Source organism: Dryas octopetala, chromosome 7 (assembly GCF_963921425.1).
Source record: "Dryas octopetala chromosome 7, drDryOcto1.1, whole genome shotgun sequence".
Lineage (NCBI taxonomy): Eukaryota > Viridiplantae > Streptophyta > Magnoliopsida > Rosales > Rosaceae > Dryas > Dryas octopetala.
The window spans coordinates 8,787,931-8,812,174 of NC_141372.1; the positions used below are offsets into that span (position 1 = coordinate 8,787,931).

The 24,244-nt window shown below is 36.6% G+C and overlaps 4 protein-coding genes across 5 annotated transcripts; 1 reads left to right on the top strand and 3 right to left on the bottom strand.

Moving 5' to 3' along the window:
• Nucleotides 1-26: 26 nt before the first annotated feature.
• LOC147279364 (mogroside I-E synthase-like) lies at nt 27-2,153 on the bottom strand. The gene is made up of 2 exons (XM_086250205.1): nt 1,464-2,153; nt 27-879 (listed from the first exon to the last, which is right to left on the bottom strand). The coding sequence occupies exons 1-2, from the start codon at nt 2,109-2,111 to the stop codon at nt 148-150; spliced, it is 1,380 nt and encodes a 459-aa protein (XP_086106331.1). The 5' UTR covers nt 2,112-2,153; the 3' UTR covers nt 27-147.
• Nucleotides 2,154-4,627: 2,474 nt separating this feature from the next.
• Nucleotides 4,628-5,427, bottom strand: LOC147279365 (putative calcium-binding protein CML29). The gene has a single exon (XM_086251598.1). The coding sequence runs from the start codon at nt 5,369-5,371 to the stop codon at nt 4,898-4,900; it is 474 nt and encodes a 157-aa protein (XP_086107724.1). The 5' UTR covers nt 5,372-5,427; the 3' UTR covers nt 4,628-4,897.
• A 3,926-nt stretch (nt 5,428-9,353) lies between these two features.
• LOC147279366 (nitrate reductase [NADH]-like) lies at nt 9,354-13,735 on the bottom strand. Of its 2 annotated transcripts, XM_086250784.1 has the most exons (4): nt 12,700-13,735; nt 12,331-12,471; nt 11,652-11,884; nt 9,354-10,905 (listed from the first exon to the last, which is right to left on the bottom strand). In XM_086250784.1, exons 1-4 carry the CDS (start codon nt 13,664-13,666, stop codon nt 9,553-9,555), a joined length of 2,694 nt encoding a protein of 897 aa, XP_086106910.1. In that variant the 5' UTR covers nt 13,667-13,735; the 3' UTR covers nt 9,354-9,552. The 2 variants fall into 2 exon arrangements, with proteins under 2 accessions (XP_086106910.1, XP_086106911.1); XM_086250785.1 differs by lacking the exon at nt 12,331-12,471.
• An 8,232-nt stretch (nt 13,736-21,967) lies between these two features.
• LOC147279367 (uncharacterized) lies at nt 21,968-23,278 on the top strand. Its single transcript, XM_086252023.1, has 5 exons — nt 21,968-21,979; nt 22,043-22,105; nt 22,174-22,587; nt 22,782-22,943; nt 23,094-23,278. The coding sequence occupies exons 1-5, from the start codon at nt 21,968-21,970 to the stop codon at nt 23,187-23,189; spliced, it is 747 nt and encodes a 248-aa protein (XP_086108149.1). The 3' UTR covers nt 23,190-23,278.
• Nucleotides 23,279-24,244: the final 966 nt, after the last annotated feature.

The window sequence follows — 24,244 nt, forward strand, 5'->3', positions numbered from 1 at the left end:
AAATTTGATCACTTTGGTTAGAACACTTCCTGGAAATCTATGAAGGAATGTTTGCTTACATCAACATCTTTGGCATAATGCTCTAAAAACAACATTTGAACATACACAAAGTCACAAACAGATTTCATTTTGCTACAAGAAATTAATTTACTTGCATAGAGTTGCTATAAATTCCTCAATGTTCTTATCAGAGCTCCCACCTTCACCTACAGCCTCCTTAGCCAATTCTTTCCACCTCATTGAATTCCTTCTAAACTCCTTCCCTCTCTCTCCTTCCATGACTTCTTTTATGCATCTTTCTATTTCTTCTTTACTCACAATTCCCATTTGATCATCAACCTTGGCCCTCACTCCCACTTCCCATTCATCTGCTACAAACTTGGCATTCATTGTTTGGTCGGTCCACTGTGGCACTGCCACCATTGGGACTCCCAAGCTCAATGCCTCAAGTATAGAGTTCCACCCACAATGTGTCATGAAGCAGCCTATGGCCCTGTGACTCAAAACTTGGAGCTGAGGGCACCAAGCCACAATTAAACCCTTCTCTGAAGATGTCACATCCTCTGCAAAATTGCTAGGAAGCTTTTTGATTTCTGGGTCTCTGACTACCCACAAGAAGTTGGTGTTGCTCATTTTTAGGCCACATGCTAGTTCCTCCATCTGCTTCTCTCCTACATTAGCAATGCTTCCAAATGATACATAGACGACTGTGCCTGTTGCTTTTGATTCTAGCCACTTCATGATGCAAGTGTCGACGCTTGGTTTTGAGATGCTGAGGCCATAATCTTTGTCATGTTCTAAGCTTTTGTCCAAGTACATAGATGGAATGGTTGGTCCTATTGTCTTGATTGGCCATTGAGTTCTCATCCAATTCACCACCTGATGAAGTTTAGTGTGTCACTTATTTAAGCTTCAAATAAAACTATTTGTACTATATTTACTGACCGCATATCTTATAATGTGAGATTCACTTATGTGAGACCATGTCTCTCACATGAGTGAGACTTACCTATAAGTGGATCCGACTCTGTGAAAGATGTGGTTATATTAGTCACTTTCAAAGGAGCATTGTTGTCAAGCTAACATGTATTGTAGGGTTATAGTACAAAAACCTAATATATATAATCCAAAAGAAGACTGGTTGGTTGCTGTCAGTTCAGTCATATTCATAGCTAGGTAATATTATCACTTCCATTCAAATGGATCCTAGTCTCTGCCATAAACTCAAAATACACAGAAAAACTATTCACATTATTGAGCAAAAACGCAAAGGAATCTATTGCTCAATTATAGTTTAGTTTATAGAGTGAAAGTCAATTGGGTATTACCACAAGCCTCAAGCCCCATATGTGAATCAACTAAAAATTCAAGTTCTCTTCAAACTGTCAAAACAACATCGTAAATGAGTTATTGAAATTGTACCAAACTTTTTAAGCCTATAAGAGAGTTTGTGGATTATGTACCTCTTTTTCCAAGGAATCAAAAGTGTTGAAGAAGATCCAATCAGCTTCAGAAATGTTTGAAAACCGGCTAATCACCAACTGCAGAAAGTGTGGATAGGACCCTGGATCATAGATGAAAGAGGGCAGGTCATGTGGTTCAAGTGGTGGGAGCCCAGGTAATGAAACTGCAGGGTCTTTAAGGGGAACACTAAGCACTCCTTGGTGCACATTACAGTACACAGTTGCAACAGCACAAGAGTGAGTGAAAAATGATGCCCCAGAAAGGCCCAGACCTTTGGCTATGTCTAAGGCCCATGGCATGGCAGAGTCATACACAAGGCAGCTAATGGGGTAGCCAGTACTCCTCTCTTGCTGAATAAGCTCTGGCAATCTCTGTGACAGAATGCTTTTGAACCGATCCAGCTTGTTGTCTACTTTACCAGGGTCATGATGATCAGACTCAGATCCATCATAAATTGGCTCAACCCTGACCATGCTCACTTGGGATTGTATGGCCTCAGTGTTAGAGCAGGTGGTGACCAATGTCACTCTCAGACCTTTAGATGCAAGGCGTTTAGAGAATTGGAGCATTGGGTTTATGTGGCCTTGGATAGGAAGAGGAATTACAAGTACATGGACTTCAAGGGCTCTTTCTTTTTCTTTCTCCATTCCTTTGTTCAGATCACTCCCTCTTTGCTCTTGCAACTCTGCCTGTATGTGTTGCTGTTGTTTTAATAAAACTGAAAAAATAAATCGGCGTTTATTTTTGTTGAATAATTGAATAAGAAAGCGATTTATTTTTTCAGTTTTATTCAATTATAATTTATAACACGTCTCTTTCATTGTTGCAATGACCGGAGTGAGTCTTCAATGAGGCTAAGGGGAAAAGCAATGACCTAAGCAATAATTGTGGGTCCCATCTCATGTGAGACATGCCTTACTGGGGCATGCCCCATAGAAGATTTATTCCAATGACCGCAGACATGTAAACAACAAGTGTGTGGCTGTGGCTGTGGCTGTTGGCTAAGTCATTGCTTAGGTCATTGCTTTTCCCCTTAGCAACCCAAATTCAAATCACGGAAGTGGCTGTGCTGAGGTCACTTTCCTTTTCTTTTTTTTTTTTCTTTTTTTTGGTACAAACTGATTTTATTAGTGAGAAGTGAGAACAAAAGTGCCAGTCCAAACGGAATTTTTTTTTTTTTTTCTACTTTTTGCTCATATTCAAATGTTTTAATTTAAATTTATGTAGAGTTAAGATTCAATTTTTACATTTTCATTATTTATTTTTTATTGCAAGTCTTAAATTAAATGAATTCTATCTTAATCTAACTAAGGATCATAAAATATTGAAATCCAAAGATCTTGAACATATCTATATACGTTGATTTTTTTTTGTTTTCTCATTTTAACTAAACAATAATAAAGTTTTGGTAGTGGGTGGGTGGGGAGGGTTTCAATTGATCGTTTGAATTTGGGTTTGGTTTCGAATTCAAAGAAGCTAACGAGGGAGTCAAGGCAGTGTCAAACAATGAGAAAATTTTACTATTTGATATATCTAATTTTCCATCAACTTGAGAAACCTCTTATATAATTTTTTTGGGGAGGCTATTTCGACCACCTTAAAATACTGAATTGACCACCCTAAGATTTTTTTCCCATTTTTTCCTATTTTACCCTTGCATTAAAGAAAAAAAAACACATCCCCATTAACAACTCACCCATTGCCACCATCAGACCTCACCACTGCCACCACCACCCCTCCCCATAATTGGTTCAAACCAATCTAACTAACAGCAAGAACACAACGAGAGGATCGAAAACCATACATGGATCGACCCAATTCGTCGCCGGAATTTGTCGGAATCGGCAACGAAAGCCGCAGAGCTTCACGAAGTCGATTAGCCGCGCACGGTGGTCCGATAAGCAAGGGAAGACCAGGGTTGGACTCGCCGTGACCTGGGGAACAAAACCCAAGTGGTCCAACGTCTCAACTCCGCCAGAAAAGGAAGATCGCCAGTGAAGGGCCCGATCGGGTCTTTGCCTGGGTTCGAGTTTTCTGGGCTTTCATAGTTTGAAGGCTACCATGAGGAAAGAGAGGAGAGGCAGGCGAGTTGATTGGTGGTGGTCTTGCCCCCACTGATCGCCGGACGGCGACACACTGAATAGAGAGAGTGACTGGTCGGGTGGGTGGGAGGGATGGGGTTTTGTGGTTTTTTTTTAATAAATTTTTTTATTTACATTAAGGGTATATTAGGAATATTTGTAAAATAAATAAGAATAGTGGTCAATTCAGCATTTTTGAGTGGTCTGTATAGCCTCCCCTAATTTTTTTTAATTTAATATTCTACTTTTTTCTTGTAGCAATTACTTATGTGTACAAATCGGGGGCCCACTTTAAGTTTTCATCCCGGACCTCAAAATAACTCAGGGCCGACCCTGAGTTGAGTTGTTACTTTTCTTTAGGGTTTTTTTTCATATTTAGTACCTGAACTTTGACCATTATCTTAATGTGGTACCTAAATTTTTATTTGTCCCAATTGAGTACCTAAACTTTTATTTTGTGTCTAATAGGTACCAAAATGAATTTCTGTTAAAATTATCAACAAAAGTTAGGGGCAATATAGTCACTTCAAAAAATTTATATTTTAATTTTAATTTTTAACTTTTTTTTGTTTGTTGTGTGTTTTTTTTTAATAATTTTAAACATATAAAGAAAATAATTAAAATATACTTTGACTATATTGCCCCTAATTTTTATTGACAATTTTAACAAAAATTCATTTTAGTACCTATTAGACACAAAATAATAGTTTAGGTACTCAATTGGGACAAATAAAAGTATAGGTACCACATTAATACAATGATCAAAGTTTAGATACTAAATATGAAATAAACCCTTTTCTTTAATAGGTGAAATTGTGGTAAAAAGTTTGTATATAGATGCTCATGAAATCTTATTAGGAGTGTGTCTAGGCTCTCTTAAATTTGAAACAGTGCACTCCCAAGTGTATACTTGTTTTGTATATGATTTTATATATAAAAAAATGTAACAATCACTGTTTTTTTGTGTTGATATAAGCCTATAACAATCAATATTTTAGTGTATCATTATGAAATTGTTCATTATTTCTTTCGTTATGTGGAACAGATTGAATGACAGAGTGCTAGAAATAAAGCAGCTGTAGTTAAAGAAATAGTAGAGTTTATTTCAGAAAGGATTGGACATTAGCATGGCATATGGTGTACATAAAGTTCATATATATATCTAATGGGAAATGTGTCAAATTACTAATTTGGATCATCAATTAGATGAACTTTTGTAAATTATGGTGTCAGATGGTAGTCTAACAACATAACATGACTGATATGTGGCTAAGAACACTAACCCTATATTTGACCCATTAAGCTTATATATGTAGTTGCTTATAAGATTGACCATACAAAACTAAGGAATCTTAGAGGGAGTTAACTATAAGTTTGAAATCCTCATAGCTAACAGCTCCATCCCCATCTATATCTATGGAAGCAATTATCCCTTGACAATCCTCCAGAGACAATTCAAATCCCAGATCATCTCCCATAACCTCATACAGCTCCTCTGCAGTCACTACCTCATCCCCATCAACATCCAAGGCCTCAAAAGCATTCTTAAGCACATTTTCAAGACCCCCAAGTTCCATGTTCTTTGTGTTCAACTCCAAGAACTCCTCTATGCTCAGCAACCCATCCTTGTTTGTGTCCCCTTGCTGCATCATTGCTCTCACATCTTGCTCACTTGGGTTGTAACCAAGTGACCCCAGAATCCCACCAAGCTCTGCAGCAGCAATTTTCCCATCATTGTCTGCATCAAAAGCTCGAAATGCTTCGACTAGACTTAAGACCTGGCTCAGTGTCTCAGTTTCTGCTGAGAGAGAGCTCAACTGAGCCATGGGAGTAGGTTCAAGTTTGTGTGGGAGTGGGACTTGTGTTCTTTTTGCATTTTTGTTGGCACATTCCTAACTGTATATATATTGTGCAAAAGGGGATTCCCATCGAAGTTGGAAGGGAACAAAAGCTAGAGTGGATTCTTATGCTTGTGAATTATTTAGTGTTATCCCAATTTGTTGGGATAAGCTTATTCTGGCTGATTATGACAGTCTCCATAATAGTGAAGCTTATTCAAAATGTACCTCAGTAATTTTTGGTTTCAATTATTAAATTAGAAAGAACAAACTATGAGCAGTAATTAGAAATCAATATATGAAAAATTCATGAAATAAAGCATGTGAGAATCCCTTTAATGTCACATTGAGTGCTCAAGGAATTAGCTTCCACAAGTTGCTCTGTTTGATTCTTTCAAGAAAGTGATACCCACTTACAAGCATTGTTACAAGAAACTACAGAATGATGTTTTGTAAGATGTGTTATATGTTGTTGGTGTCAATTGTGATTGTGATTGTGATTAGATGAAATTATGTCTTAATGTGTGATTCTAATAAAAAGGCTGGACTTTTGTGGCTATGTAATGGGCTTATTTGTTTTTGGATGTATGGCCTGAAGTAGATGCTGGATAATATATAAAGGACGGCCCAAATTTGAACCAGCAAATTAGAAAGCACTATGCTCCACGTCTCTAGAAAAGCACTATTCTTGTAAGTGTTGTTTTGCCACTTTCGGTGCCCACAGAATGGATCAAGAAACGCCATGGGAATTGGGATCAAAAGCTCACTGCAACTGCAAGGAGGGTTTACCACGCTTTTGCCAGATGGATCCCCAGTTACGTCGTATGTCTCACGTCAACTCATGCTGAACAAACACACAATTATGCACCGGATACATTCATGTGTATATATATATATATATATATCAGGTTCCTTCTGTTGAGGTATACCTCAACTTATTTATGTTGAGGTATGACCTTATTGGGGCCCACACAAGTCGTTTTGTGTCGATCTGAACCGTTCGCAATGATCATCTTCATTGATAGATCATCCTTGCAAAAAATTAGCCAAATCGGAAATCATTTGCCTATCTAACTTTGATAAAACAAATGGACGGTTTTATCGAAAATATTTGGTTCGTCCATTTATTTGATCAAAGTTAGATAGGCAAATGATTTCCGATTTGGCTAATTTTTTGCAAGGATGATCTATCTACGGAGATGTAAAAATTGAACGGTTCGGATTGACACAAAACGACTCGTGTGGGCCCCAACAGGGTATACCTCAACATAAATAAGTTGAGGTATACCTCAACAGAAGGAGCCTGATATATATATATATATATATTGAATTGTACTCAACTGAGGCTTTCACAATTCTCCTCCTCAAATACGTTTGACACAATATACCTTAAATTGTGTAAGACCGAATTATTGCTTCAAATCATTATTATTGGAAAAAAAACAAAAAAAACAAAAACAAAAATAGCTTAATCCTCACTTTGACGACCTTGTTTGCCGAAAGTGCTGTGCTTGCGCAAAGCGCAATGCGCACTGTCACAAATACGTTTCATCCAATGACCTTGATAAAAAATCTACTAAATCTGTCGAAATGAAGCAAACGACACATCACAAACTACTATACCAAGTGGGTGCGTGAGAGTTCATCAAGAAACGACATTAATGAAACTTACGTACGTAGCTAAGTAATCTCGCCTCTAAACCCTTGAATTCTTTATCAGAAAAAAGAAATAAAATATACAAAAATAAATGGTCGACTTTGGGCTTCTTAAAACATTGCTTGGCCATTAAGTTTTTGTTGCCCACGTTCTGATGGATCAGGATCAGAATAACAGAGTTTATTGGGCAACCAGACTGAGTAGCAGAGAGGCCTGAGGCCCAGAGTTGAACACGTGCGCCAACACAAAACATGAATTGTATTTATACAAAGTAGAAACCAACGAAGCTAAGTCACCTGCTTTTCCAGATCTTAATTTCGTCACATGTGAATGTCGATGTGGATGTGCTTCTGGGTTTTGATCCATTCCACCGGTCGATTCAGAAGGCAGGCAATTACAACGGTCTTGAAACTTGGAACCCAAGTAAGAAGCACAACTTTAACTTCTTCTAGTGTCGTCTTACATGAATTGAACAAAGACACATATATGCACTGCATGCATTCAACAAATTGACACATATATGCATAATTAGGATTAAAAACTTAAGGAAAAACAAGCAGAACAAATTATGCTTATAAGCATTTAAATAGTTGTGCAATTGTTAGTCAGTTACATCCTTATTTCAAAACGAACTTTACTTATAAACATTCAACCAATTAATAAAAATTGAATCAGACACTACAAAGTAGATTGAATTGCTTGTTTTTAAAAGTAAACTATTTTATGCATATAGACTCTCTCATTTGGACTTTATTAGGGGAGTGGGTGATTGTTTACCAATAATGTTGCCTAAAAGATTAACATAGTAGTTTATAATGATGGTCTCCCTTAAATTGTGTAAGAATTATTGCTCAAAATCATTATTGAAAAAGGAAGATAATAGCTTAATCATCACTTTGTCGAACTTGATTGCTAAAAGTCAGCTGTTTGCACTGTCACTAATTGACCCTTCCATATTCCAAACATCCAATGACTTTGGAGCCGTTTCAAAGTTGTGGACTCCTAATATTATATATATGTACTTGATAGTATCACACCAACAAACACAGTACTACACCTTAACCTGTGTACCATTTCAAGATCAAAAATGTTATTTAACTGCTACCCTTGACTTGTAGTTAAGAATAGAACAATTAATGATATGGCCAAAAAGAAAAAAGAATAGAACAATGACGAGGGCTTTTCTATTTTATAATATGTTGTTTTATTGGGTCAATTCTATTTTATATATGCTTTGAGGCACACAAATTGCTCAAGCCAAGTTTCCCACAAACAATGGGCAAGTTTCATACTTTCATGCATGGTGGTAAGGAGTATAGAAACAAATTAAGTTCGTCACTCAACCTCATCAGGTGGGAAACAAGTACATAGGACGATTCTCTTGCTTGATTGTTTATTCCACCATAAACAATTAATTTGTTTTTGGTTTTTTGGGTCAAAGGCATGTAAATTGCAATATACAACCGAACCTTACAAGGAACTAGGAAGGGCCATGTTAGTTGGATGCGGAAACTAAGTTAGGCTGACCTTTCAGCATACCAAAGAAGAGGGGGTAAAAAGCCATAAGATACGCGGCAGTGCCTAAATATCTTTCTTAAATTTGTAATACATGATTATTGATATTAAAAAGTTGTTATACACAAACTCCAAAGTGTTGTAGGAGTTGGTTTGGAGATGTAGCTGTAAACTTATACATCCAAGTTCGAGAGTCTCCAGTTCAAATCTTGGAGCCAGACAGCAAGAGAGATAAAATTTTTTGTGAAACCCCTACGCTCGACATGAATTATTAGATTGTTTGTTTTTGACCGGCTCAAAAAATTAATCTGGTGTGTGAAAGCTGACGCAAGATATCCTCGGTTACAAAAAAAAGTTGTTATACACAACAACTTATATTTAAAATTAGGCAATATTGAGACAAACACACAATCCACTTTCTCAAGCTCATTAATTAACCGGGCAAATTAAGGGCCCGTTTGGTATCCTACTCAAATTTTTTTAAAAAAAATTAAGAATTTTTTTTTAAATGTGAGTTTTCAAAATCAATTTTTAAAATTTGAAAACGTGTTTGGTATGAAATTTGAAAACAATTTTTAAATTTAAAAAATGATGACATCTAAGAAAAAAGGAAGTGTAAAAAAAAATTGAGAAAAACAATGTTTTATCATTTTTAAAAGAGGCATGTTTTTAAATTTTTTTTCTAAAAATTGTTTTTAAAAATGGTCTACCAAACACGTTTTCTTGACTAAAACTTGTTTTTTTGTTTTTGAAAACAAAAAATAATTTTTAAATAGAATACCAAACAGGCCCTAAGACTTTGATACAAAACTACATATTTCTCAGCATGAGAAATATCAACGTACAATTGACTTCATTTTTATAATCCAGCCAAAAAGAGAAGCCCCTTTTTTGGTTCTAAAGTGGAAAAAAAAATACAAATAATGAACATACATAATTTAGGAACATGACTAATCTGTACATATACGATTAAGTGTAACAAGTACGACCACCACCTTCAAAACAACAGCAACGAATTTTTGATATCATAGTTCATCTTCTCCAAATTGGGCTGCACAGCACACTGGATCATAGGTGGAGGCCCACAAGCCAAAGCGAGAGAACCGTCCGATCCATCTGGGACGTGCTCCCTCAGGATAGTCTCCGTGATGCGTCCCACACTGTATTCCCACCCTTCCTTGGCAATCCCCACCACATACCACACCTTGAACCTCTCGTCCTTTTTGGCCCAAGTATCAAGCTCCTCCCTCAGCAAAATGTCCTCTTCTGTCCGGTTCGCATACACCACGTGCATTTCAGTCCGGTCCTCTGGGTCCTTCAAGATGGCTTGGGCCACTTGGTAAATGGGTGTGATCCCGGTCCCACCTGCCAGCATGGCAAGCCTCTTTGCAAATTTGGGTTTACCGTGGACCAAAAAGTTACCGCGGCCAGTGTACTCTATGTGGCCTAGTGGGCCCTTCACTTCCAAGGATGACCCAATTGGAAGTGAGTCCAAGTACTGTGACATGACGCCACCATTGGGGAACCCAGGGTGCACGTTTTTGAAATAGATCTTGACCAGCAGATCAAAATACCCAACTTCATCAATGGAGCTAGTTGGAGTGTAAGCCCTCATGCAAAGCTTGCCTTGTATGGTAGCACATAAAAAAATGTGTTTACCCACCGGCAACCCGAGGACTTGGTCCTCGGAAAGCAATGCAAACCTAAAAAGCCTCACATCGTGGGAAATTGAGATCTTGTTCACAAGTCGGCATGGCATTCTCTCACGTGGGTTAAGCGTGATGTTTCTCAAGGGGGTGACTTCTTTAATAGGAGTTAAGTGCGTGATGATGGAAGAAATAGCATTCTCTGATGATGGTTTTTGTGGCCCGTGCACGGAGTTATTAGGCGAATTGGAGGTGGAAGAGTCATAACCTGTGGGTATCAACTCCCCTATTCTGTAATCCTCAACCATTTTCTTAGCCTTGTCGGAGTGGATGGCATCAAACTCTTCAGTGCAATCTGTGCCGGCATTGATCAAAATGCTGTCAACGCCTCCAGGATGATCATTGAGGAAGTGAGTGCAATCGTAGATGTGGCCGTGGATGACGATCCAAGCCGAGTTAGGAGAGTTGTGTTTCTTCACCTCGGACATTGAGTATGTCTTGGCCGAAGTGTTCATCAAGGGTGAAGAAACACTCTTCTTCACAGTTAATAAGTTGGCTTCGGACTCTAAGTATTTATCTTTGGCCATCCACCCGCCCGATTTGTTTCCGGGTTGAGTTGGGTGCTCGAACACGATTCCTATCTCTCCCTTGTGGCCCTTGCACACATTGGTTTTGACCCGAAACCAACAGTTGTTCATCATTCCCTGCACATCAATTTTACCCGTAAGCACAAATCAACTATATTGTGAAGATCGAATAAAGCTCATAATTAATGATATATACAAGAGTTCAACTTAATATAGATTTGTATGTCACATAAATAAATTTCATGGTTCCCCAAGTGAAATTTTAGTATGCTAAATCAAACTCACCATACCCAAATATTAAAAAAGGTACGAATTTGCACTATAAATTAAATTTTCCCACAGTCAATTAATTACCTAATGCACTGTTCGTACACCACAATAATGGAACGCTTTCAATTATGCAAATATTGTTCTTCTATCAATAAGAGAGGCCAGAGATTGATACCACCCAACATTGTGGGCTTCCAAAGCTTAAGGATCCAACGTTGAGTGCACCAATGAGACTCATTTTTATGGTCTTTGTGACAGGACACTATTGGTCTAAATTGTTATAACCTGACTTTCAGTACATGACAGAAAGACAGTGATTTGGAGACTCCCAAAAACCAATCACATATTGCTAAGTTGGTCTAGCAATTAAGAGGAGGACTTACCTGCACCGGGGATACCAATAGGTGGTATCCCCATCCTCCTCTCTCTCTCTCTTTCTCTTTCTCTGGTGATACCACAGGTGGTATCCAGGGATAGTTAAGTTTTATTCAGCAATTAATAACTTAGAAAAGTCCACTGAATGATAACAATCACAATTCACAACCACACATGTAGGGACGTAGTTGGTTCCAGCAAAGGATTGACTACTTTACCATCACATTCCAGATGAGTTTCTCGGGCTGAGTATTGTGGGTCTCGTCCCAGGCTCGCACCGCTATCTCTTTGGCTACTAGCAGGTCCAGCACCTCCACTTCCAGCGACCAAAAGCACCAGCACCAGTATTTTCCGTACTTGTTTGGCTTCTCAGGAAGGTCCAACGTACACACACGCCACGTCTCTCCACCGTCCGTCGTTACCTCCACTCTTGTCACTTTCTTCCCACCTCCTGTTAAACAAGAAGCGTAAATAGAAATATAAGATTATGCAGATGTAAAACAACACTCAAATATTACATCAAAACAGACAAAACCCTTTTTCGTTTATAATTTCTATTAAAGACATTATGACGTCTATATTAAAATATCACTGCCATCTGTGAGAACTTCCAAAAGAATCGAATTGATAAGTACTTTCTCGACGAAACAAACAATAGAAAAGAGCTCAGCACCATACGCAATTCTTGTCGCAAAACCAAATTTTGAATGCGCACATGTGCTTCGATAAGATTCATTTTCTTATGTTAGTGTAGTTTTCGATGCACTCAATTATGTCGATTCCACGTGTTTCACTCCATTCCATATAAAAGATTCTATTTCGATCGAGAACAAAATCAAAACAAATTAAAAAAAAAAAAAAAACTCTGAAGAGAGTGATGCTAGCTAACTAGCTCACCGGAGTATGCGTAGCCTCTGAGGGTGTACGGCCGCTCAGATGTCCACGAGTTTATCGGCAATATCTCATCGTGACACGGCGTCGTTATGACCGAGTTTATGTTGAGCTCGTTTATTATACACTCTGGCTTGTACCACCACGCTGCACAACAACGACAAGTTAACAACATACATGGTACACCACCCAACACAGTAAAAACATCAGTGACGTCGTTAATACTACTTTCACTTTCATATGAGTGTATGACCAACAAAAAGAGTGACAAATCGATCAAAACTAGTTTTTGCATTTTTCTGATTTGACCGATCGATGAGAGTTCTAACTTTTAAAGTACCTTCAACGTTTAATGGCCAAAAAAAACGAAAGTACCTTCAACGTTGGCGAGCTCTTCATCAACGTGCGAGGGAAGTACTCTGTTGTCCTTGTAGTGGTAATAGTTATTGGATTCCTCGGTCGTTACGACGATGCGTTTCAGCCACTTGACCATGCGGCCCCCAATGAATCCGGGTATTATAACCCGAACCGGGAACCCATGGTCTGGCGCCAAACGCTCGCCGTTTTGCATGTACGCCAGTATGATGTCCCTCGACGGGTCCATGGCCACCGAACTTTTTAAGCTCGTGCCGTACTTTGACCCGCCACCACCTGGCAGGTCTTCGGCCCCTTCAAAGCAAATGTTGAGGGCCCCACCTTTGCTTTTGTAAATCCCGCACCGCTTGAGCACGTCGGGCAACCGTACACCGCGCCACACCGAAGTGGAGACCCCGGCGGCGCCCCAGTTGAAGCCTTTGGTCTGCTTCACCATGTTCTGCTCCTTGCGACGGTTTCCGGCGCAGACCAGTGTGACCGGGAACTCGCGGCTTTCAAAATCCCGGATGAGCTGGTCCATGGTGAACCGAGCCGGCCGGTGGACCAGACCGGTGACCTCAACCGTCCAGTCTTGCCACGTGGCCTTGGGGACCACGCCGTGGTTGCGGACGTAGTGGAGTGGGACTGGGGTGATGAAGCCGTGGTGCATGAGCCGGGTTAGGGGCGGCTCGGAGTTGAAGGGGTGTTTCCCTGTGAGGCGGAGCATGGTGGGGTTGCGCTCTATCCAGCTGTCAGCTGTTGATTCGTCCCTGGGGTCCAGGATCGACGGCTCCAGTTCGATGTTAACTCTCTTGATCAAATCTTTGTAACCGTCCGAGGTCTCATTCTCGTCGTCGCTGGAAGACGAGGAGTCGTCGCGGTGCTCCGCAAAAACCGAGTTCTTAGAAGGCGAGATTTCCTGGAATTTGAAGGAGTGGACGACGCCGTTTATGGGGACGAACTGGCGGTTGTGGACGGAGGCCGCCATGGGGGACACGCGTCAGTCAGGGATCGACTTCACTTTTGTGTGTACTAAGGGGAGACTGTTTTTGGCATCTCAGCGTGGGATTGAACGAAGAAAATGAGAGAGCACATGGGAGACTTATATAGGACTTTTTGGGGTGTACACGTATCACACAAGAACAGGGGGTCCCACTTGATGAGACAGAGGGAGCCCATGGGCCGGCCCGACCTGGCCCAAAAGTCTCTTGGGTTAGGCTTGGGCCATCCCCTTGAAGCCCATAGGCCGCTCGAAGCTCGGCCTATTTAGGCCCCCCAAAGCCTAATTTGGAAATCATAACATATTAATAGGTTTTTCGTTTGTTTACTCTAATAAATTATTAATATGCTTATTAAGTTATTATATAATACTATAATGTTAGTAAATAGTAATAGTGTAAACTATGTAGTTCCATAAATAATAAAGTAATAAACTTTTAAAATTATATATAACATTACAACTATAATAAAACATAAATGTATATGTATATACAAGTATAATTAAAGTTATTAAACCACGATCGTCAATTCATTAATTCAACGATCTGAACCATTCATTTTCTATTTTCATAGTCAAAGATAATCCTTACAAAAAATCGGCTAAATCAGAATTCATCTACCCATTCGATTATCATTAGAAAAACCATGATCGTTCATTAATTCGACCACCATTACGTCACTTTTACATCTCCGATTAAGCTAATTTTTTGCAAGAATTATCTTTGAGTGGGGAACTAAAACTTGAACGGTTCGAATCGTTGAAAACACGATTGATATGTGAGCTTCTACATATAAATACACTTGAAGAGTATAATTCTAATAACTTTCCCGTTGAAACCTTATTGTTTCTATAATTATGAAGACCACAACGTGATTTCAATAATTTGACCCGTTCATTTTCTACGTTCATAGTCAAAGATCATCCGTACAAAAAATCGGCTAAATCAAAATTTATCTACCCATTCGATCATCATTAGAAAAACCACAATCGTTCATTAATTCGACCACCATTATGTCACTTTTACATCTCCGATTGAGTTAATTTTTTGCACGAATTATCTTTGAGTGATGAACTAAAATTTGAACATTTCAGATCGTTGACAACACAATTGCATCGTTTGTTTATAAAAATATGTAATAAAATATATAATAAAACATATGTACATTTATGTTTTATTATAGTTGTAATATTGTATATAATTTTAAAAGTTTATTATTTATTGTATTGCACTATTACTAACATAATAGTATTATATAATAACTTAATAAGCATATTAATAATTTATTGAAGTAAACAAACGAAAAAGCTATTAAATATGTTATGATTCACAAACTTGACAAATAAACTACTCAGCTCAATTGGTTGAGAGTTGAGCTTGTTATGTGAGATCTCATGTTCAAATCACAACATAGCCAAAATCCTTTTTTTTTTTTTTAAAGATATATATGTGTCTAAACAGGCTTAGGGCCCATTTTGGGCCGCCCATTCTGACCTAACCCGGCCCGGCCCTCCAAGCATGCAAGCCAAAGCCCGATGGGCGGGCCTTGGGCTTGTGTATTAAAGCCCAAGCCTAGCCCGGCCCGGCCTGAAAGCCCTATTAGGCTTCTATAATTCAAGTCCGAACCTGAAAAATTTGGGTTGGGCTGGCCCATTGCCAACCCCTAGGTGAAGCATTTGCTCCATTGAATGCTTGTTGTGGCTCCGGCTCACTAGGTTTAAAGCCACATATATTTTGTTCATAATTTTGAGCCTAAATTGTACGTGCTTGTGGTTCGGACCATTCTAGGAAACTTTCATTTAAATTTTTTAGTTTTATAATATATTGAATAAAGTCTTATAATTTTTAAAATTTTAACTAAAGTCCAATAATATTATAACTATTTTATGTTACATGATATTGGTTTATTATTTTTTATTTTTTTCACACATATCAGGCGACGAGCGGTCGGCGGCTATTTTCGATTATTCGGCAATGCATTTTTACTTTTTTTTCAAGTCCTGATTTGTCGGCTTTATATTAAATTTTAACTCTGAAATTTTGGGCACAAATCTCATTATATACCCTTAAAAGGTATGAGGTTAACCGTACTCTATACCCTCAAAAAATAAAAAAATAATGACATATTTCTTTGACAAGCCAATGATCAAAAGACTTTATTTGAAAAAAAAAAAGTCACAAGGTTTTTTTTTCCAAATAAGAAATATTAGAAGGACTAAACTGTAATTTTTTCATTTTACTATTCCATCTTATTAAAATTCAAAATTAATGTGTTTTTTTTTTTCTCTAATAGGGAAGGAAATATTCCAACTTATAGAGAGATACTAGTCTACTAAATTTATAACTAGTTGGTATTATTTTGTGGTAAATTATAATAAAAATTGTGTTGAACTCAAAACGAATCTTCACTTGTAACCATAAGTGACTATAAATTATTTGTTCTATAGTGACCGAGTAAACATTACTGATGATATAGTTTTGTGCCCACTCACAAACAATTAAGATAAACATGCTGCTTCGGTTCTCAAAGTTTGCACTACGTTAGTTGGGAATATAATTATGGATTGGTCGATACTCCTTGTTGATCAATTGGTTAATTAAGTAGACATTTCTTTGGACAAATGAACTCATATTGTTTAAAAATTAGAGTTTAACCATGAAGTTTTGGACAAAAAAAATAGCGATCCTATTTCGTAATCAACTATATTGGGAATGAAATTAAAAAAAAAAAAACTGTCGGTTACATCAAGATATTCAAGTGGTATTTTCTTTTTTTGGTACAAATATTCAAGTGGTATTTTCGAATGGTGATAAACAATTTTTTTTTGTATATTCAATTTAACTTAATGTTTATATAATTTAAAATTCTGTTTTATATAATTTAATTAGAGAGGTCTAAGTTTGAATCTTTTCTTGCCAAATAAAAAAAGTCTGATTTTAGTTGATCTTCTTATTATTTATGGGGGATGATAATTGATATTTGTGGATATATAACTTTTTTTTTGGGGGGGCCGGGTGGATATATAACAGGGGAAATGGTTTACTGACGAATGTAAAGGTATAGAGATATTCAATGCATGAAACCTCATATTATATGGTATACGTTACACGTACATCTATTTCTTAATTAAGATTTAAACTATATTTTCAAAACAAAAAAATTTAAATAAATAAGTAATAGGTGGGTGAAGAATATTTGCAATATAAAATTATTTCTTTTCCTTTTATAAATGTTTCATGCCATGCCATTATAATTGTTTTTGCTTTGTACGTACGTCTAGATGCATATATATTGAAAGTTTCTATTAATGGCATGCATGTTGGTCTGTTGACACGTACTCCATCCTTCTGATTTGATAGTTCATAGGTCCTAGATTTGATTCTGAACAATATATGAAGGAAATATGAGACAATTGTGTAGTCAATACCCATCAACTAACTAAATAAAAAAATTATATAAAAAAGTTGCAAATGACCTATTGGTTTATAGTAGCACACACATGTTCTAACCTCTAGACATGCTTGCAATTGTTAGTTGTACCCTTAATTGGATTGGTATATTTGATTATGATTACACTTAATTATCTCTCATTTGTATTCCTTATTTGTCCCTAATTGTTTCCCCGATTGATTATATCATCCCCATTTCTCTTCTTTATTTCCTCCATCTTCTCCACCATATTCTTGTATAAATTAATACAGAGCTTTACATGCACCTTATGAATGATGTATATATACAGATTGATATTATCCAATAGTACTCTTGCATGTTTCAACAGCAATAACATCATCTTCCTCCCATGATCTTATATATAATTCCTATGACTATGTCATTGATCGATTTGAATCTGAACAAATTTTGTGTCCCTTGGAGTCCTAGAGGGCCTATCATGAGCTACATATATATTGAGGGTTTCTCATCCATAAACTCAACAGACTAGAGTGATCAAATTAGCTGACATTTGATCTTTGCTGATTAATTTGGATATGCATTTGCATAGGACCGAGGCACCCTTTTTAAATGTATGATGAAATTGTCTACATATACAAGTTTAAAAGTACCTATATATGTAAAAGAGACACTAATAAATTACAAGTAAATATATATATATACTTTCACATTATGAAAAGACACAGTTGTTTTATAAATAATATGTTTAATTACCCTTGTTAAACGCTTCAATAAATTAAGTTTTCTGCCTAACCCCAAATCTTTATTTATTACTATTAATCCATAGAAATTTTATTTCAGTGGATTAGGATGTTGGATTTTTCACTCATCAACCATATATATACTCCAGCAAACAACAATCTTATTGTCTTCAATCAAGAGAGTGATCAGCTTTTGGATGAACAATTTCTAAATTCATCTCACGGTATTCTCTTTTCATATCATATATATATATATATATATGTGTGTATATTATTGTTTGCAATTACACCAAAATTTTCTATGCATTGGAACAATTATGATTAAAATTAAGTGCTTTGGTTCAAATATTGTGGTAAATCGTATAAATATATGCTTTTTAATTAGTCATTTTCTATTTTCCAAGTACACAAATTAAAATCATGCATAGAAAGAAAAGAGGTACATCATGTGTTTGCTAATTGATCATCTCCAACTTTTCATACCCCAAAAGCCCACAAAAGAAATCCATTTATTTTTGTTTATGCTGTTGGTTAGGAATGGATGGTAAGTGAGTTCGGGTTAGAGAGCTTAGGTTTTATTTATGTTGAGATTCTATCAAGGCAAAAGTAAAAGAAAAAATAAAACATCATGTTTAGCTATGAAAGGATCGATATGTACTCATCCACTATGAAAGATGATCTCTCAACAAATTAATGGGGTTTAAAATTTCAGTCCCAACTCTAATAACCCTGGATTATTAATTTTGGAATTAATTTTTTAAACTAATGCTTTTGGTTGAAGTCAAATTTTGTAAAAGTGCACTGTGCAAGGATATATAGGTGTGAAGAAGTTTTGTGAAAGGTGTTATTCTATAGCAATGCTTGTGGCGAAAAGTTTTGTGAACAAGTTTTCGTACCTTGAACAACTTCGTTTAATATAAGTAAATTAGATTAAAAAAAAAAAAAGTTGAAGATTCTGAGTAGCTTCAAAGTTACTAGCTCCGAACCCAGAAAAATTAATTTTCTAGAAATAAATTTGGACTTCCCAAATTTTTTGAAAATTTTTAAAGGGAAAATTGGTATTTTGACCCCATAGTAAATTAGTATTAGTCAAGACGAGTTTGTAGGAATTTTTTGTGTATTTTTTTGAGTTCAGAGCTATTTTTAATTAATTTTCAAAGTTTATAAAAATAAAAAAATAAAAAAATAAGAAAATACAAAAAAAAAATATATATATGACACGTGGCGCACATCCAGCGCACCACATCAGCAATAACGGCTAAATTAGCATTTTTAACAGAATTGTTGACAGAACAAGGTAAAATAGGACACGAATATAAGTTATAAATAGTAATTTATGACAAAAAAACTTTTAGATAGTAATATGAGAATAAGTTATAGTTTTAGGTGATAAATCGATAATTAAGCCAAATATAAATGGTAAAAGTTAAAAGGCTTAATTATCGATTTACCACCCAAAATTGTAACTCATTCCCACTTTACCACCTAAAAGTTTTTTTGTCCCAGATTACCACCTGTAACTTACATCCGTGTCCCATTTTACCTTGTTCCGTCAACAATTCCGTTAATGCTGACGTGGCGCGCTGGATGTGCGCCACGTGTCACATCTTTTTTGTATTTTTTGATTTTTTTGATTTTTCTATTTTTATAAACTTTGAAAATTAATTAAAAATAGCTCCGAACTTAGAAAAATACACGGAAAATTCCTACCGACTTGTCTTAACTAGTACTAATTTACTATGGGGTCAAAATGCCAATTTTCCCTCTAAAAATTTCCAAAAAATTTGGAAAGTCCAAATTTATTTCTAGAAAATTAAAATACTCTAGACTCTTTGAAAATTCATAGAATAATCTCCCGAACTCCAAAAAATATGAGGTCTGCACCGTTAGTCTTCTAAAAACTAACATTACCTTTCTCGTGAACACTTGCTACCCAAAAGACCTCTCGGTCTTAGAGAAAAATAAAATTCCCTATAAAATAAATTCTAGAAAAATTCTAAAATTTCTGTAAAGTCTCGAAATAATTCTCTAAAACAAGCTTTTGGTAATTTTTCAAAATATTTTTGAGAATTTGTCCAAGAGTTTACGAAAATTCTAGAATTTATTTAATAGAGGAAAATTTATTTTAATTTTTTAGAAATAAATTTGGACTTTCTAATTTTTTTTTTAAAATTTTTAGAGGGCAAATTGGTAATTTAACCTTATATAAAATTAGTGCTAGTCAAGACGAGTCCGTAGGAATTTTTCGTGCATTTTTCTGAGTTTGGAGCTATTTTTAATGAATTTTCAAAGTTTATAAAAATAAAAAAATAAAAAAATGCGAAAAAATAAAAAAAAGATGTGACACGTGGCGCACATCTAGCGCGCCACGTCAGTATTAACGGCCAGATCGTCAGCATTAACGGAATTGTTGACGGAACAAGGTAAAATGGGACATGGATGTAAGTTACAGGTGGTAATCTAGGACAAAAAAATTTTCAGGTGGTAAAGTGGGAATGAGTTACAGTTTTGGGTGGTAAATCGATAATTAAGCCAAGTTAAAAAGGGTGGAGCGAACAAGTCAAGCTTAGCAAGTGAGGGGCAGTACGTGTTGTGCCTGTGAAGTGGCGCATGGGAGCTCCCAATGGCCAATGGTTGTATGAGCAGAAATCAAGAGAGATGGAGAGAGATGGGTGGTCATGAAGTGGTAACAAAAATGGAAAGGGTCACAGCATCACAACTTGGGGCGGCCAATAGATTACTGAGGAGGCTAAGCATGGAATTGGCCTGCCCTTTGGTGAAGCCTGGAGTCACCTTCCTATTTAGGGGCTCATTTCTCTCTCTTGTCTCTCTTTTTCTCTCTCTATCTGCACTGCCTGACAAAATGATTGTCAAAGATGAATAGGGTCCCCCCATATAGGTAGAGACTTGTAAGGTCCACGTATGAGTTTAATTTGCTTAAAACAGTTGTTCATGTATACGTGACCAATATCTAAATGCTTATGGCTAACAGATAGTCGCTCTCGCTAGCATATCTTAAGTTGCCAACACAGTGTATTGGAAGACAAATCTAATACTCACAATTCTTGATGTGACTATTATAAAATTTGGTTGGCTTGTGAGTTCAAAAAGTGAATGGCAAAGAGGCCACATTTTTGCTCGTGGAATGAGATTTTTGGTTGCAGCAACCCACACATTCACCAACTTGTCCCACATGGTGCATATGCTAATCTTTTGTCTTAATTAATTAGTATAAATTAAAAGTTAATCAATCTCATTGATCATAATTAGTGAGATTGTGTGTAGGACGGTAGGACCCATTGGCTTCAAAGATAGAGTGGATCAGAAGTTGGTAAAGATCAAAACTTTGATGCTTTTCTTTTGTTTGACAACATAAGTTTCTCTAAACCATGGCATTTTCATATCTTAGGGAAACTTCTTTTTTAGAGCTATTTTTATGCAAAACATCACAAACCCTACAAAGATTTATGAGATCAACTAAAATCCAAATACAGAGAGATAAAAAGAGCTTGAACAGAGGCCACATTTTTTACATGTTGTAGGATGGGCAAGTGGTAAGAGATGGGTTAGGGTAGGGGATATAGGTCACATCTAAAGAGAATAAAAGCCTAATTGGTTAGGTATATTCCCATATATATATATATATAATAAGGCAAATCCTTGGTGTGAATGGTCTTTATAAATGTTCAAATGATTGAATTCGTTCATGACCGCTTGGTCTATTGGCATTAGTCTTGGAGTTTAGCCATATTTGATAGTTTATGTGTAATTTTATAATGCAACATTCCTGCATTATAGATTGTTATTTGTTAATCTGGTAGACTGGTTCTCTGGTAATGGTATACTAGGATCAAGCTAAGGAGACTTGTTTTTTTGTCTGAATCAGGCTAAGGAGACTAGGAGTCAAAAGCCCAGGTCATTTCATGAATGCCCAATTTCTATTGGGCCTAAACTTTGGACTGCAAATGGGTCTTAGCTGTCCTACTCATCCAGTTGGCCCAAAACATTTAGAGTCTGCTTGAATCCACACCAAAGTCGTCAAAGTCTTGTGCTACCTTGAGTCCTGAGCCAACAAACTCTCAAGTGGTTTAAGCCCAACAAAAAGTTTTTGTTAAAAGTATTTTAGAAGAAAAAATAATATGAGGATTAAGGTAAGAGTTTAGGACATTTTTGGAATATAAGTGAATAGTATGAGTAATTCAATTCCTTTTTAGTATGGTTTAATAGGAATAGCAAAACTAGATGGTGAAATGATAAGAATGAAAGGTGTCAATAGGGTAACTCTTGGGTTTTTTTTTATATTTTAATTTTATTTGCATAGTAATTTTGTTTTTGTTGCTTTCAGAGTAACACTTGTCCCATTGTGTTTTCAACAGGAAACACAACAAAGGAAATGCACTCAAAAGCAAAAGCAAAAGCAAAACCACATCCCAGAACCATGGCTAAGCAAGAGTTAGGGGAGGAAGAGATCAACAAAAAGATGATGGAAAAGGAGACAAAAAACAGGCCTAACAAGAAGGATGTCATCATCACAGTCTATGTGGAATCACCACCAACACCTTCTGATTCCCATCAGAAGAAAACTGATCCCATTAAGAAGATCAAGCCCAACAACCTCCCCAGAAAGCCTCATCAGTCTGGCAAAACACGAATCTATGATCGCAGGGCCCAACTCCTTGCTTATTCTCAAGAGCTCAGAGCGGGTAATTCCCAACAGGTGCAGTGGCCCAAGAATGGTTCAAGGCCTAGGCTCATCAGGGTGAGTAGTTTTCATGCATCTTTATATTGAATATTATTTTGTCAAACTGTTAATGTGAACAACCGATATTAAAACTCAGAATTTGTAAACATAACATTTCATTTCAGATATTTGATAAAAGAACATTAATTTGTATAGTAGAACTGAAATGTTAATCATCAAACTGAAATATATGTGGGTCGACCCGAGCACAGGTGGGTGGCAAAAGGTTAACAACTCCAGTGAGAATTCGAAGAACAAAAGGCAGATGCAGATATCAGCGCTTGGTGCCAGAAGTAGACATATCATGCAGTCCCAAATGCACTAATGCCTGGAAGAAAAAGGCCACCGGACCAGAAACCAATTCTAACATTTTGGTAAGTTAATGGCTTGCATTGTAATTAAATTATTTCCTTTTTACCTTTTTTTTTTTTTTTTTTTTTTTCTTTTCTACCTATGCAAATTGGTTTTTCACGGTATTTATAGTATGTATTTGTTGGTGTGTGTGTGTGTGTGAGTGTGTGCAGAGGAAGTTTAGGTACATGCTGAGAGGAATATCATGTAGTGGGTGGCGCAGCAACAAAGGGTCCAAAGTTGATGTGAAAGAATGTCATGTTGTTTGATATGATCTCTGTGTGGAAGATATGAAGTTATTCATGTGCTTAATTTAGATGAAAGTACTGCATTGCATATAAATTTGCTTGAATGGGTCTTGAACTACAAGATCCACTTATCCTGCTGTGTTTGTTACAGGAGAACAATGTCCATTTTCTACTCCATTTGTGGAACTATTGTCAAATCAAATAAGTCCACGTGTAGAAATTGCATTAAACATCTCCACAAGTCAAAAAGACTCAAAACAAGAAACTTACAGAAAGATACCAAATCAAAGAAATTCCATAAAAAATAAATAAATAAATACAATGAATGTATAGTCGTTACATAAAAGTTTTACTTCAAATCATATATGGAACAATAAAGTCTTACTTCAAATCATGAGAAGAACTTGCCTGCACCCCCCAATGACACCAGCTGGCATCCCCATCCCACCATCTCTCTCTATCTCTCTCCTCTCTCTCTTTCTCTCTCTCTTTCTTTCTCTCTCTCTCTCTTCTTTTTTTTCTCTCTTGTGATACCACCTGTCCCCCTAACACGGGGGCAGGTAAGTTATTTTCTCAAATCATATATGGAACAATAATGCTAAGAAAACTAAATTTGTGTGCCAAATTTAAACCTAAAAGATGAGAGAAAAACTTATCAATCACAAATACCATTACAGGAAAGTTTTACTCACAAATAATGTGTCAATATTTGGTAAACGCTAAACAAAGTTTTATATTCCTAGCACTAGCAGTCCTCATTCCATTAAAGACACTACTTGGGTCACCCCTGGAGGGTACCCCAGGGTCACCTCTTCCTCCAAAATCATAATTTCGATAATACCGGCGCATGATCAAAATCGTTCACTTTTTAGATCACCTATTATGAATTATCTCTGTAAAAAATCAACTCAATCGAAAATCATCAATTATATAACCAAACGATTTCCGATTGATTTGGATTTTCACAGAAATAATTTTTCATTGATTATCTAAAAAATGAACGGTTCCGATCATGCACCGACATTGCCGAAATCGAAATTTGGAAGGATGGTGTGACCTTAGAATACCCCCTGAGA

Excerpts from the sequence above, each read along its gene's own strand:
- LOC147279365 (XM_086251598.1), bottom strand. The coding sequence starts at position 5,371 with ATGGCTCAGTTGAGCTCTCTCTCAGCAGAAACTGAGACACTGAGCCAG.
- LOC147279367 (XM_086252023.1), top strand. Across the intron at positions 22,106-22,173 it reads GAATGAAAGGTGTCAATAGG|AGTAACACTTGTCCCATTGT; the intron begins GTAACTCTTGGG and ends TGTTGCTTTCAG. Across the intron at positions 22,944-23,093 it reads AAACCAATTCTAACATTTTG|AGGAAGTTTAGGTACATGCT; the intron begins GTAAGTTAATGG and ends GAGTGTGTGCAG.
- LOC147279364 (XM_086250205.1), bottom strand. The coding sequence starts at position 2,111 with ATGGAGAAAGAAAAAGAAAGAGCCCTTGAAGTCCATGTACTTGTAATT. Across the intron at positions 880-1,463 it reads TTGATTCCTTGGAAAAAGAG|GTGGTGAATTGGATGAGAAC; the intron begins GTACATAATCCA and ends AAACTTCATCAG.
- LOC147279366 (XM_086250784.1), bottom strand. The coding sequence starts at position 13,666 with ATGGCGGCCTCCGTCCACAACCGCCAGTTCGTCCCCATAAACGGCGTC. Across the intron at positions 12,472-12,699 it reads AGAGCTCGCCAACGTTGAAG|CGTGGTGGTACAAGCCAGAG; the intron begins GTACTTTCGTTT and ends GTTGTTGTGCAG. Across the intron at positions 11,885-12,330 it reads CAGAGGCTACGCATACTCCG|GAGGTGGGAAGAAAGTGACA; the intron begins GTGAGCTAGTTA and ends CTTGTTTAACAG.